This window comes from Motacilla alba, chromosome 1 (assembly GCF_015832195.1).
Source record: "Motacilla alba alba isolate MOTALB_02 chromosome 1, Motacilla_alba_V1.0_pri, whole genome shotgun sequence".
Classification (NCBI taxonomy): domain Eukaryota; kingdom Metazoa; phylum Chordata; class Aves; order Passeriformes; family Motacillidae; genus Motacilla; species Motacilla alba.
In genome coordinates, this window is record NC_052016.1 from 13,724,805 (window position 1) to 13,738,564 (window position 13,760).

Below are 13,760 nucleotides of genomic sequence, written 5' to 3' on the forward strand. Positions count from 1 at the left end.
GAACAATCAGGCGCCAGCTGAAGACAGCGACTGCCAAAAGCGCATTTGGATGAGGTGGGTGTTTCTGGGTGGTACAGTCATGTGTTAACAAGTGTGACTGCATCACTAAAACAAATGTATTTTTGAGTCCCCAAGCTCTTTGTAGGGGTATGCCATCCTCAGGAGGAAAGGACACCAATAAAGCATCTGGCAGGGAGGAAAAGCAAAGAAATGAGTACAGCACAACGAGGTGTATCTAACTGCTTGTTGTTTGTAAAAACCATCCACATGAGCTGGTTATCGTGTTCACAGCTGCTTCAGGAACAATTCTCTGTGAAAGTTGAAGTGGGAGTGGGTCAGCTGCTCCAAATCCAGTTCTCTGGGTGTTGGAAGAAATCCGATGAGTGGGCAGCAAACAGCAATGGGGAGGGCAGCTGCACCAGTGATAGGGACCCAGGAAGTTTTGTGCAAACTCTGGAGGACATGTAAACCCTTTCCCTGAAATACACACACAGAGTCTTCTGACAGAGGTGGGAAACCAGACGCTTTTTTTTTTTCTCTTTGCTGAGACCGAACTCTCACAGGGCACAGAACTACTTGCAAAAAATCTTAGCTCCAGTGCATAAAATTGTGCTCCTTGGACCTGGTGCTAAGGTCCAGTGGAAGCCTGTGTGCTTCATGGGGAGGGAAAGCAGCATCCTGCAGACATCTTAACATCTATCCATTTTGAAAGGGGAATTCTTTTATTTTTTTCTGGATGCATCACATGCATGGGTAAATGCTAGAGATGAAATGATACTGTGTGGTGCTGTGTGGGGAAGTGTTTGGCACAGTGGGTTCTGTAAGGGAACGAGTGATGAGTCGCAGTCAGACACCAAGAAATGATGGTCCACAAGCCGCAAGTGCTTTTAATGGAATAACTTCCCACTTGTTTGATCAGATTTCTTGTAGTTGCCTCTCCCACCGCTGTGTTGAAGGGTGAGCAGAAACAGCTCAGTGAAAACGATACAAAAGAAACCACCCTGCATCTTGAGAAATGTTTAGCAGCTTAATTAGTTTCAGAGTATAATACTGTTAACAGTGCATAAATGACAGATATTTTCTGTTTATCTACATATGGTTCCTTCTTTGAGCTTCACCCATTACTATTTAAATGAGTATTTTAAGTATCTTTTCTCCTGAAAAGCAGCCCCTATTTTTCCTTCCAATTTGGTTTCACAAGATATTGTCAAACATCTTACTAGTAAGAGGATAAACAATATAGTCTGTACTCCAGCAGCCATAAAGGGAGAGGCAGGGGGAAAGGAATGAATTCCCCCAAGACAACCAGGGTTATGACTCGGGAAATGTGGGAAACAGAGGTCTTCAAGAGTGAACGATTTTGTGGGGCTTTCTGTGCTGCCTCCTGCTCATCTGCTAATCCTTTTGGAAAGCTAAAATTCATGGCTCTTTCTGGAGACAGCAGAGCACAGCTGATGCTGAGAGCAATTATTTCTCTCAGCATAATGCAGCCAGTGCTGAGGTCATGGGGGCTGCAGAGGCTGTGCTCTGACTGCAATGGTAATAAAACGTGCTGGCTTGCACTGAGCATGAGCCAATTCCACTCTGTCGCATCCCAGTATCTTCAAAATTTAGCTGTGCCACAGCTGTGCTAGAGCTCCATGGTATGACAAGTGAGCTTTCCATTAGATTCCTGGCTGTGTTAAAATCAACAGCAAAGTAAACACACTGTTTCTGCTAATTCTGAATAGCATTTCATTTGGACCTTGATGTGAAAGCAGAATACAGTAAGTTGAAAGTGACAGAAATTAGTTCAGTATCTCAAGTTTCAAACCTCGTTATCTTGCAGGAAACCCTTCTGACAGCTGTTATGTCAGCTGGTAGCCAGTGGGGAAAATACAAAAATTATTACAAACTCCAGAGTTTGTAATACAGAGGAGAGAGAGGGGGAGAGACAGATGACAGTGTTGACTTTTTTTCCAGTGTTTTTCTTTTTTTGTCTAATACAAACCACTGAAAGTCTCTTAGAAGAACAATTGCAAGGGCCAGTGACACCTTTCCCCAGTTAAAGGTGACCATGGTGCTGTCATTTCTCAGTTTCTTTGTGGTGCCCCTAGGCTGGTGGCCCAGGTGCCAAACTGGATAACCTTAGCAGGAGATTGCTGCTGCTGACAGTGGGGTTTGTAATCCCTGTAAGGAGCTTCAAGTCTCTGTTCCTGTGAGGCAGCACTGAATGTCTGACAAAGAATTTGAATCTGGGCTCTTAGTGACACACCCTGAATCTGTTTGTCCTGAAAAGTGCAAAACCTGGGCTTTGGTGTGGCTCTTAACAGCTTCATGGCTTGGCATCAGAGCCATGTCAATCAGGATTGGTCAAGCTGCCATCTTTCAGGCCTTGGAAGGGATTTGTTCATAGAGGTCATCTTTGACTAAATAAGTTAGGGTGGGCTGGAGTTCCTGTAGTGCCTTTTTAACTCTGCCGGGAATGGGGATATGGATGGATGCTCTGGGGGAAGGAGGAGTTTAGAGGTGAGCTTCTCAGTGAGCCCCGGGCGTGCAGTGCACACTGAGGTTACTCCCTGTTCCCCTGCTGCAGAAGGTGCTGCACAGCCTTTTCCACAGACCCATGCTCCCAGCACTGTCGTGCTTTCTCACTTGCTTGGAAAGGAAGCACCACAGCCCTGGTGCTTGGGACAGTTGAGAAGAAGCTCAGGGGCATCAGGCTTCTGAGGATGGAGGGCTGAACATGCTGAGCTGGAGCTGTCAGCCTCTGTTCTTCAAACCTTACTAAGCCACCCTCTGTCAGCAGTGCTCAGCCCTGGTGAGAGCTGTGGCTGGTTTGGTGCTGCAGGTCACAGGCTCTGTGCCTGGCCAGGTGTGAGGGCATGGAGAAAGGAGTGTCTCCTTGTCTCCAGCTTCCCTCCTAATATCTGCACAAGGAGAACCAGCTGCTCTTTATGAACCCTCCCCTTCCCATGGAAGCATTGTCTCAGAGCACCAGGCACTCTGTGTACCCAGCTCACTGGAGGTGCCCCAGATGTTTGGCTGTTTCCCTTGTGGTTATGCTCACATCTGCTGTGGGTGTGCAATGGCAGAGGGCTCCCAACACTGGCTTGCTAGGAAACTGGTAACCCATGAGAGCCCCCTGCCTGCTGCTGGGGTGCTGTGTAACACAGGGAAGTCCACCTATGGGACAAGGCAGGGCTGCAGCTCACTGACTTAGGATGTTGGTAGATATATTTAAAGCTACTACCCTTGGCTGTGAATGGCTTGGCTCTATGCTGCAGGTCTGTGCCAGACTGTTAAAATCATGTTGTCATTCTATGGTGTATTTTCTGTCTTGCATCAGTAGGGTTTAAAATGTGTGTGTTGTTTTACTTAACATTTCATTGATGACTGAGGGTTACTTTTAAGAAAGTTTTGTTTCTTCATCTACTTCAAGTGTGTATTTCCATCATATTTAAGGTAATACCTTATGCTTCAAGCTAGGCAGCTGTGCAAATCTCAACTGGATCAGAGCTACCTCTTTTTCTAGAGCAAAACCAATCCCAGAGGATCCATCTCTTTAAAACTTGGGCAATTAATGCTCCGAACATGACCTATACAAAAAAAGTCATTATAACGTAAATGCGGAGTCCTGGTGCTTTGCCTTAAATACAACAAATGCCATCTCAGTTATATAAATTTATACAGGTTAAAAAACAATGACTGTGTTCTCCTTATATGAACAAAAGCTCTTAAAGGTATTGCCCGCACCGTACAAGCTTCTGGAAGGCTTTCTTGAAATCTTCATTAAAGATTGTGTAGATTAAAGGGTTAATAAGGGAGTTTATATATCCCAGCCATGCTAGGAAATTAGACATGTCCTCTGAGATGTGACATGTTTCACAGGTATTAACAACCACTTCTTTTACAAAAAAGGGGAGCCAGCAGATCACAAATGCCCCCAAGATCAAACCCAGCGTCGTTGCTGCCTTTCTCTCTCTCGTGCTGGAAATTCTCTGTTTTTTCCAGGACTTCTCATGCTTGGATTCAGACCTGGGACTTCGTAGGGTGATGTTGATTTTATCCGAGCTCACCAGGGGATCTGAGGTTTTCTCTGTTGTGCTGGGCATTGAAGCTGATTTGGTGCTTCTTTCACCTGCGTCCAAAAGGACTTGTCCATTCACCCCCTCCTCCCTCACGATCCGGCTGACGCTTCTCCTGTGAAATGTCTTTGCTGCTTTGTAGATCTTGTAGTAAAGGATCAGGATCAAGGCCAGCGGGATGTAGAAGGCGCCAAACGTGGAGTAAATGGTGAAAACAATGTGGTCGTGTTTGATGATGCATTCGTCCTCCCTGCTGGTTGTCTGGTGCCTCCAAAACAAAGGTGGCATGGAGATAAAAATGGATATGATCCATACAACTGCTATCATGATGCCAGCGTGCTTAGGTGTCCTTTTCCGGGCATATTCCACGGCATCCGTGATCGCTCTGTACCGGTCCAAAGCAATGGCGGAGAGGTGCAAGATGGAACAAGTGCAGCACGTGATGTCCACGCTCAGCCAAATGTCACACACCACCTGCCCCATGATCCAGGTCTCCTTTACGATGTAGACGATGCTGAAGGGCATCACCAGGACTGCCACAAGGAAGTCAGTCACTGCAAGAGAGCAGATTAGATAGTTGGCGGGGTGGTGGAGCTTTCTTGTCACAATTATTGCAGTCATCACGAGAGAATTGATGGCCGTTGTCATTAGAGCGAGCACAGACAGGGTAATGGAAATGAGAATCTTGGATGTCGCCCATTTGAAAGGTTCTTCTGATGTACTGTTTTGTTCAGTTGAGTTTATTAAATCCATGTTCCCTTTTAAAGATGATCTTTACCCGTAGCAGTTACCTGTTGGAAAAGTAAAAACATTCAGATGATGCATCCTTGATTTTTGTTATCATAAAAGACTGTGGGCCCTAAGCTTACAAAAAATTCAGACTTATCATTAGAAATTATTCTGGCTCCAAACTCCAGCCTAGTTCCTTGAGTGGCTTAAAATACTTACTTCCCTTCCAGCTAGAAGCACTTATTCTGATTGCTTTGTAGAGAAGTCCTGAAAATGGTTAAATGTGAACAACCTCTTCCTAAAGTAAGCACTAATAACTACTTTTAGGCTCATGCTGTCTGCTCCACTAAGCAATGTAATGGCTGTTGAAAACATTAATCCAGCAGGCACAATGCTTATTTTTCCCATATAAACTCATTTTCCCCATCAATAAGTGACTCATTCTTTGTGTATTAGCTAAACATGGGATTTCTGAACTGGGACATAGCTTTGAAGAGAAAATAGAAATGTGAAACGTTGCCATAAGCCCTAGGGTGACACCATAAAAACAGGAGAAGAAATAAATGGTGTGATGGAAGTGTAATTTTACATCTTCCTCTTACACATCTCTAAAATGAAACATCTTAATATGTTTTAAAGCTTCAAATGTTTCACTTATTGGCTAAGTGAAATATTAGATGTACATTAGAGTCCCAAGAACATCTTTACTTTTCCTCAAGTTTTGCTGTTCTGTGGTTTCTGCCAAAGAAAACCGAAGAAAACTTGGGTGCTACTTGCTCTGTTAATGACTCTTTCTGTGGAAATAACCTAATCGTCCTATGGCTCTGCAGGAAGGAAAATGCAGAGAAATACTGATGAAAAAAGTTCTTGCTTGTGTTCTGGGGATACGTTCTTATCAAGAAGAGTTTCTGAGTACCCTGCAGAGTGCAGCTGAATTGGAGTTTCCAGCTTTTACTGTAAGTGACGAGCTCTGGCCTAAAGAGGATCAGGTTTCATCCTCTAGTGAGTGTTGACCTGCAATTTCTTGTGTAAGATCTACTTGATGAACACCTAAGGGTTATCTTTCACAGATTTTTGAGTGTAGTGAGTGAGTTGCACTTGTGTTACATTGGATGCCACAAGTAGGGAAATAGGTGAAATTAGTGAATGTTTTTTTCTTTCAGAATTTGGTTTTATTAACATAACTAAAGCTTTTTGATATGCTGGAATGGCTGAAAAAGAATCTCATTTACTGTTTATAACCTCGGACCCAACTCACTCACTTGGTTTGATATTTTAACCCAGGCAGTGCTAAATATGCTACTGACTGCTCAAGAATGTTTTCAGCACTGACTGACCAACATTTAATTGAATGGAAGCACAAGGAAAAGAAATATATTTTATGTGGTGATATTTGCACATGCTGAGCAGATACTTGTCCTGCACATGAGCAACATGTGTGTGCTTTCTGTGTTCCTTTCTCTGATCTTGAAGTATACTTTACACATGTAAAAATAGATCTTTCATCATGTCAGTGTCACCTTAAAACCTTCTGAATCCACACTGATTTCTGTTTTTGCAGATATTTTTGTCTGTAGCTAGCTGCCTTCTAGGGAAAGAACAGACACATATGCTATTATCTGGTGAATGCTCAACTTCTGCTAAATAAATCTTGCTTTTCAAGCTTGTGCAAATACAAAGGGAAAAAAAGTTTATTGGGAAAAAACTAAGATATCTGTTGGTATTCAGCAGTTGATCATGCTATGGTTAATCACTCATTATGGTTAATCACCTTATAAATTTCTAACTCTTTGGATATTAGTTCTTAATTGCAAGCAAGGAAAAAGCAATTTAGAGCTAATGAAAGCTGATTAATCGTTTTTGAAAGATTCTTCAGTTTGAGACTGTGGAGTAAGGAAGACACTATGGGTAGATTTGTAAAAGTGGCGTGCAGGAATCAGTAGTTTCCTTACTGCTGCTGTGATTTGGAGGCTCTTTATGAGAAGCACAGTGACAGAAATGCGCACATTTCTGTGCAGTGATTATGCCTCTCTGTGTGGAGGCAGAGCCATGAGGGCCGTGCTGCTTAGGATTGCCAGTCGCAAAATTTGGTGGCTTTCCTGGTTGAGTGAGGTGGGGATCCTTTTCTGACTGGTGCAGCTTTACTGGGTGATCATTAACTAAAAAGATTGTTTTTTAAATATGTGGAGTTCAAGCACTGGCAGTATTTAAGGATTGATGCTTCTTTCTCTTTTGATAATGGCCAGAAGTGACCTAATTCTGGATTTTTTTCTTAAGTGGAACTCGGTTCAGTCAGTTGCTGTGGTTGGCTTCTGACCTCAGCAAGCAACCAACCCACTTTTAGGAGTATGAAGGATGATCCTGTAGACAGTGCACTGGATTAGAATGTAGGAGAGCTGACCCCTCTGCTTTAGCCTTTCCTTGTCAATTTTTGAGCAAATTCATTACAGTGCTTCTGCTAATTCACTGTAAAACAAGAGGAATTCCCTGGAACCTTAGTTTGTTTATTGTTACTGCTTTGTCTTAGTAGCATGATTTATCTCTTGTGGAATGGGTTTAGCAGTAACTATTTCAAGCATGCAGCTATTTTCAGAAGAATTATTACAGTCCAGATGTTTGTAATGCTACTTTTGTGGAGTTGGCAGCTCAGTGCCCCTCTTGTAGAATCTATCAGCTTATCACTGATAACTCAAATTCCATGGCCCCTGCTCTTGCTGCAGATGGAAGTGTTGTTTTTTATTATTACCTTTTCAATATTAAGCTGTTGTTCCAAAACTCTGGAAAGACTTGAAATTTTGATTGCATTACATTGTCCTGAATTTAAGACTGGTGAAAATGGTGTCTTGTACTTTATTCATTATTTATTTATTATTATTTATGATTGTTGAACAAGAGCTCTGTAAACAAAGGAAGTTGCTGTTCACCAAAGATAGCATGCCTCTTATCTTGGACACAAGGATATTATTATTTTGAGGAATTAGCCACTTCTACATATCCTTTTTCCTTCCCTTCCAGATCTGGCAAATTAAGGTGACCTGAATGTAAATACTTCCTTGTCTGTAAACACACACATATATCATCTTACATATATATCTTACATCTTGCATATATCATCTTACTGATCATGTTTAGAAGGCATGGGTGAAAATGTCTGTTCAGCCTTATCACAAAAGTAAACAATGAGTTTGTCTAGTGGCCACTCAATAAAAATGTATGTTGCTGGTGTTTCAGCTTTTCTTGAGCATGCGAGTGTGTTATTAAGCCCATAACCCAACATTTGTGACTAAGATTTACAAAATAACAGTGTAATTGATCTTGTTCAACAGCCTTAGTCTGCCCTTCCAGGTTTGGAAAACAGTACTAATCTGCCCTTGAAAACATGAAAAATAATTAAAAATGCCTAATGCTAGAGAAACCTGACTGGGAATACCTTTGTGTCATGGTTTGGCGCTGGCCCAATGCCAGTGCCCCCATGAAAACCTATTCTCCCTGGTGTCGACTGTGAGATGCGATCAGAGACAGAGCAAAGCAGGCCTCCACTTGTAAACAAAGAGGAAAAAAATTTTTATTATTATAGAACTATAATAAAATGAGCACACAGAGAGCAAGATGGAAACCTTTCAAACATTTCTCCTCCCCCCACTCAATTTCCCATAGAATAAAACAAAACCTTAGATCTTTATCCAGTCCATCACCCTTCAAATAATCAACTCAGTCCATCTCCACCCTTCCGACATCCACCTCTCATTTCATCAAGGAGAGATGAGTCCCTCTTGCACCATAGGCAATTTCCCCTGGAAACACAGCCGAGTCTAGCTGTGTTTCCCCGTCACTCAGCACCACACTTTGTGACTTCTTCCTTCCATGTTCAGTGCTCTCACCACTGCACATGGACCAGAGCTGCTTTTAGTGTTTCCCTTTTCAAGGATGCTTCACCCAGTTCCAGGAGAAAACGACAGTCTCTCGCCTTTTTGGGACACTAGTCCCCCCCAATATTTCACCCCCTGGGGCCGAGGGGTCTCGAGAGCACCATCACCTCATCACCTGTCGTCTCCGCTCACATCACTCCTTTCGCACCAAGCCACCGCCTCCCCCTAAAATGCAGTCTCTGTATTACAGGAAAGGTTCTGTCCATGGCCATACAAGAAAAGTCCAGCCAAAAGCCACTCCATCATCTCCTCCACCTAGGATTCTTCTCAACTTCTCTCAGTCGTTCTTCAACCTTCACAGCTTTCATCACACTTGCGTATTTCCTCTTACTTTATCCCCGTCTCTCTTCTCCTTCAACTCCCGGAGGATCAGCATTTGCAAGGTTTTCATTATCCCACAGAAAGGGTTAAAATCACAGTCTCTACTCGTCCAGAACTCCCACGCTGGCTCTGCCGGGCACTTTCCTTGCCGCCCCCCCCCCTTTCTCCTTCTCGGCCAGGCCAGTGCTATCAAGTTTCAAGGTAGCACTGGCACCTCTCTCTCTATCTCTCCCTCCTGGGAAAGGGGGGCTGCCCGATGCCTCTCAGAGTTCTTCCACCCTTCCATCTCTGTGGGGGACTCACTCTCGTCCTGCCGGGGCCAGGGGCCTTCACGTCCCTTCCTTGCCCAAGGCTCCGGCCTACCTCCCTCCGGCCTCGTGGCTTCCCCTCCCCCGCCCAGCCCGCAGCTGGGCAGGGGAGGTCTGACCTCTCCATCCACCGGAACCAAGAGAGAGAGTTCTCCTGGGAGTTCCTTGCTTTTAACCCCTGTGTTCTCAGAGGCGTATCCATATCCTCAATGGCCAAACCAGGTGCCAATATTCACATCTGAGCACCTATTGGTTTGACCACCACCACCTCCCAAAAACTCACTTCCTCTCAAACCACGACACTTTGGGAAAGGCATCATCAGTCTGCTATTTGGGGTTCTGAATGTAGATTGAAGTGCTAGAAATGTGCATCTCTTGATTTTTTGGCCTGTTTTTTCTTTTTTGTTTTAATATTGCTTTAAGCATTGGTGGGGAGAAAACTTGCTGATTACGGTTTAATTACTGCTTTTGAATACAGGTTTTCTGAGTACTAGGAGGGATGGAAGAAGGTGTTTGCTTTTTTTTTTTCTGTGTGGGTTCATTAGCAAAATGTGTCTTAATTAAAAAACAGTAACAGTAATCAGACAGCAGAATAAGCCAGGGATTGAATTTATGGCATTTAAACTGCTACAGGCAGCAATAGCAGCCTTTGTGCTTTAAGTAAACACAAAGTTGTGCCAGGGCAGAGAAAGCTCCTACTTTTCCACCTTCCACCAGGCTTCAGCTGGCTTTGGAAATGAAACACTTCACTTGCCAGTAGGTGTCCCTTGCTCTGTTGGCCACTCTGACCTGCAAGCCAATTTGATCTAAAATTGTTTATGAGGCTTTATGAACTTGTACAAATCCTCCCTAATATGATTGTGTGTCTTTAGATACTGACAAAGTGATGTACTAATGACAATTAGCTTCATCCATTGTATTTAGTGTGAGTAAAGGGAAATATTGCTGCTTTAGATTAAAAAAAAATCCCCTTTTAAGAAAGAGGAGCTTGTACTTGGATCTGATAGGGGATGTGTACTTTGATCTTGAACCCCAGTGTCCCAACAGAGAAAGAAGTGCAGAGGGACACTTTCACCTGATTCTTGGTGTCCCTAAATTCTTTCCTGCCAATAACTCCTCCTAAGGCTCCTAAAGCCACAGCGCATCCCTGGGACAAGGTTTGTAAGGGAACTTCCTTGCCAGCTGAAGGCTGCTGCAGCTAGCCTGCCTTTCCTGGAATGCAAAGTAGATGTCTGTCAGCAGATTGAAGTGCGAAGCAGAAATTACAAGGTTGCCAACTCTCCTTACCCAGTCTGCATTTCTTCATGCTTAAAACCCTATTTTTTCTTTTTTATTTATTTTTTTTCCCGTATCTGCCACTTAACTCAGAGGTAGAGTTATTTCCAGTTGTTAATCTGTCAGGAAATATTTGTATATGCATGCTAAAGTAATGTTTAAGATTCCCTCTTTAGGTGATGCTATCCAGTCCATGGGAGCACAGTGTGGACCTGAAGTGTATTGGCAGCAGGAGGAATATCTTAAAAGCTGTTTAGTGTTTCTTGTATGAGTCTCCACAAACTGCAGTTATTTATAATTTTCACTTGTGAAAGGTCACAACAGACCTAGAAACACAGACAGCAAATAACTGCAAAATTACAGGCAAATCAATTGAACTAATATCAGCTAAAGATAATGTGGAGTTCTGTCTCCCAAGCACACCTCAGGAGAAGCATGGGCAAATAAATAGGCTTTGCAGCATGCCCTGAATACCAATATAACCCAGGAAGGAAACAAATCTGAGTCTTGGAGAATAGGTATCTCCATGTCTGAGCACAGGTGCTCTGATTTCTTACAGAATGGCAAAGGAAAGTCCCTTTCTGTGCCTTGAACCTGGATTGGTGCTTTTCTTAGCTGTGTAACATTCTTAAAAGTCCTTCTGTTGGCAAAATGATGTGCTGCAGTATGCTTTGTGTCAGGCATAACAAAGATTATGCTTGCTTTAAATTTTTTGGGTGTCTCTTTAAATTTGTTCTGCCAGCAGAAATAATCCCAAATGGCTAAAATGACAAACTCTGGTAGACTTAGTCCTGAAAATTACCACCCCAAATGTCTACTTTGTCATGTTATTGCTTCTGGAGCAAAACCAACAGAGATACGTAGTGCTTCCACTGAAGCAGCTGAAATGCAAAGTCTGAAGCCTTCCTTGAGCTGTCAGGGAAGGGGAATTTGCCTTCTGCCACTGGATGCTGACAAGAGAGATGCAGGCACCAACTCCAGCAGGACTGGAATGAAGACAGTGCTCTCTGGTAAAAGGGAAGCACTGGAGCACTCTGTCCTCATCTCCTTGGTGTAATTAACTCACCTTCATATTTCCCACATTGATTCCTTTGCCAGGTTCTCTGCTTGTGTGTCTAGAACTGCAGTGTAGTCCCAGACTGCCTGTCAAGCTTGCCTGGAGGATCCCTCCCCTGCTTGTTGTCATCTTATCTCTAGCAACCACTGCATCTGCTTATGTTGGAGGAATGTGATGTTCAGAGGGTAATTATGCATTCCTTGCTGCTTCTAACATTGAAGTTAAGGATTTGGCTTTCTGTCTCCTTTTGGAAAATTAGTCACTTGCCTGTGTTTGCTCTTTATTTCATGTCCCTCTGCCATCTGTTTTAATCTAGCTGAGGGGTGTGGGGGGGAGGGAAGGAAGAGCAGCAAGAATACAGGATGATGGACTTGCTTATATAACACATGGCTCCCAAATCCAGCTTCAGTTACTTGGGTGGTCACAGAATGAACCTGTTCTGATTTGATAATTTTTGGCTGGAGAAAGAGAAAATTTCATTCTTCTATTCATAGTTCTCCAGAAGAGACGACAGTGATTTGTTTCTTTGTTAGATGAAGAGATTTGGTTTCCTCCCTTATTTGAGGCTGGTCTGAGCCCCTAATCCAGATTTCTCAGGATAAAGGCCTGGCTAGGTGTCTCTTGTGTTGTATAGGTTGTGGAAGAGCCCCAGAAGATCAGGTCCTGGACAATAGTGCCCATAGGAACTGCTTCCTGCCATCTTTTCTGCTGCTGATGCTCAAAGCTCTTTAAATAAATAAATATATGTGAGAAATAGTGCTTGAGCACCCCATCCCCCAGTGTGAGCTCCACACTGAGCAAAATGGCATGTCCATGATGGTAAAGACAAAATCTCATGTAACCCTGTGGCTACCACCCTGTCCTTACAGGCACATATCCCCTTGGACTTGGGGCTGGGATCTGAACTTGAACCCCCCATAACATAAGTGGGCCACTCACTTCCCATCCCTATTCTTTGGCATTCATCCTTTCTTTAGTTTGGATCTAACATGCCTGAAATATTCCATTCAACCAAAAATTTTCTGTATTAAGAAAAAGTTTAAATTTTTTACTTTAGTCCTGGTGAAGAAAAAGCAAGGTTCCTGTTTGTTTTTACTTGAAGTTTTTTTTTTTTTTTTTTCATTGGTAGTGAATCAAAGAAGTGACTAATCACCCATTTTTAAATCTAATTTGTACAGCTAGATTCTTCCTAGGCAGGAGTGGCTTGTTTTCATTGCTATCAACTTAATTTGTACAGGGGGTTGAAAATGCAGAATGGCTTTGCTTGTGTTCCAAAAAAACTGCCTTTTCAGGTAAGGCCTTGAAACCTGTAGGAGCCACAAGGCAGTGCTGGAGCAAGGAGGTTGAGAGGCAGTTTTAGTTTGCTTGAACAGTCATAAAATGCAGCCTTGTTTCTCCTGCTTCCCACTCATCCTTATGCTTTGAGGCCATGTGTTCTTTGACAGCCCTCTGAAAACACTTGTGTGTGCGGCTGCAAGTCCCAAACCTCCTTCAGTGATAGACCTCCCTCTGAAACTCGTTTACAAGGAGGTGGTTCAGTGGCAAAACAGTATTTTCAAATGTGTGCCTGGAAAAGATCTCTATTTCAATCTATAACATAACAAACCATGATTTTCAGACTATACCCTGGACCAACAGTTGGGGAATTATTTTTCTGCTGTGTGCTCACCAGGACAGCTTTGAGGGAGAACTGGTCTCAGAAGAGTTTGCTGGAAGAGGAGTGAGAACGACACGTCCCTGTGCTCCTCATCTGCAGCAGGATTCTGTGTGACACAAGAACAGCACAAGTCTGTGGCTGATCACTTACAGTTAGGATAGATGGCAAAATTCACTTAATCTTTAATCTCATCTCTGAGTAGTTTTTGTAGACTGTTGCTATTTCAGATAGTATTTGTCTCACTGCATATTTCCCAGTGTCTTTCTCTGTACTTCTCACCACTGTGTCATTTGTCTTTGTTCTAGTCCTCATCTGATCATCTTGGAGACTGAAGATCGTTTCCCCTTGATCTTATTATCCATATGGCATGGGATAATCCTATCAGATGCAAACTCTGCACTAGGTTTGCCCTAAACA

The 13,760-nt window shown here is 43.2% G+C and overlaps 1 protein-coding gene across 3 annotated transcripts in view; it reads right to left on the reverse strand.

Moving 5' to 3' along the window:
* Positions 1-882: 882 nt before the first annotated feature.
* The window catches only part of HTR1F (5-hydroxytryptamine receptor 1F), a 105,567-nt gene continuing 92,689 nt past the window's right edge, over positions 883-13,760 (reverse strand). For 2 of the 3 annotated variants that reach the window (XM_038135674.1, XM_038135689.1), the window contains exon 3: positions 883-4,858. In XM_038135674.1, coding sequence (XP_037991602.1) covers positions 3,717-4,820 — 1,104 coding nt within the window. In that variant the 5' untranslated portion in view covers positions 4,821-4,858 and the 3' untranslated portion in view covers positions 883-3,716. Of the gene's footprint in view, positions 4,859-13,355; positions 13,450-13,760 lie in introns of all 3 variants that reach the window. The other variant, XM_038135681.1, reaches the window with a different exon arrangement.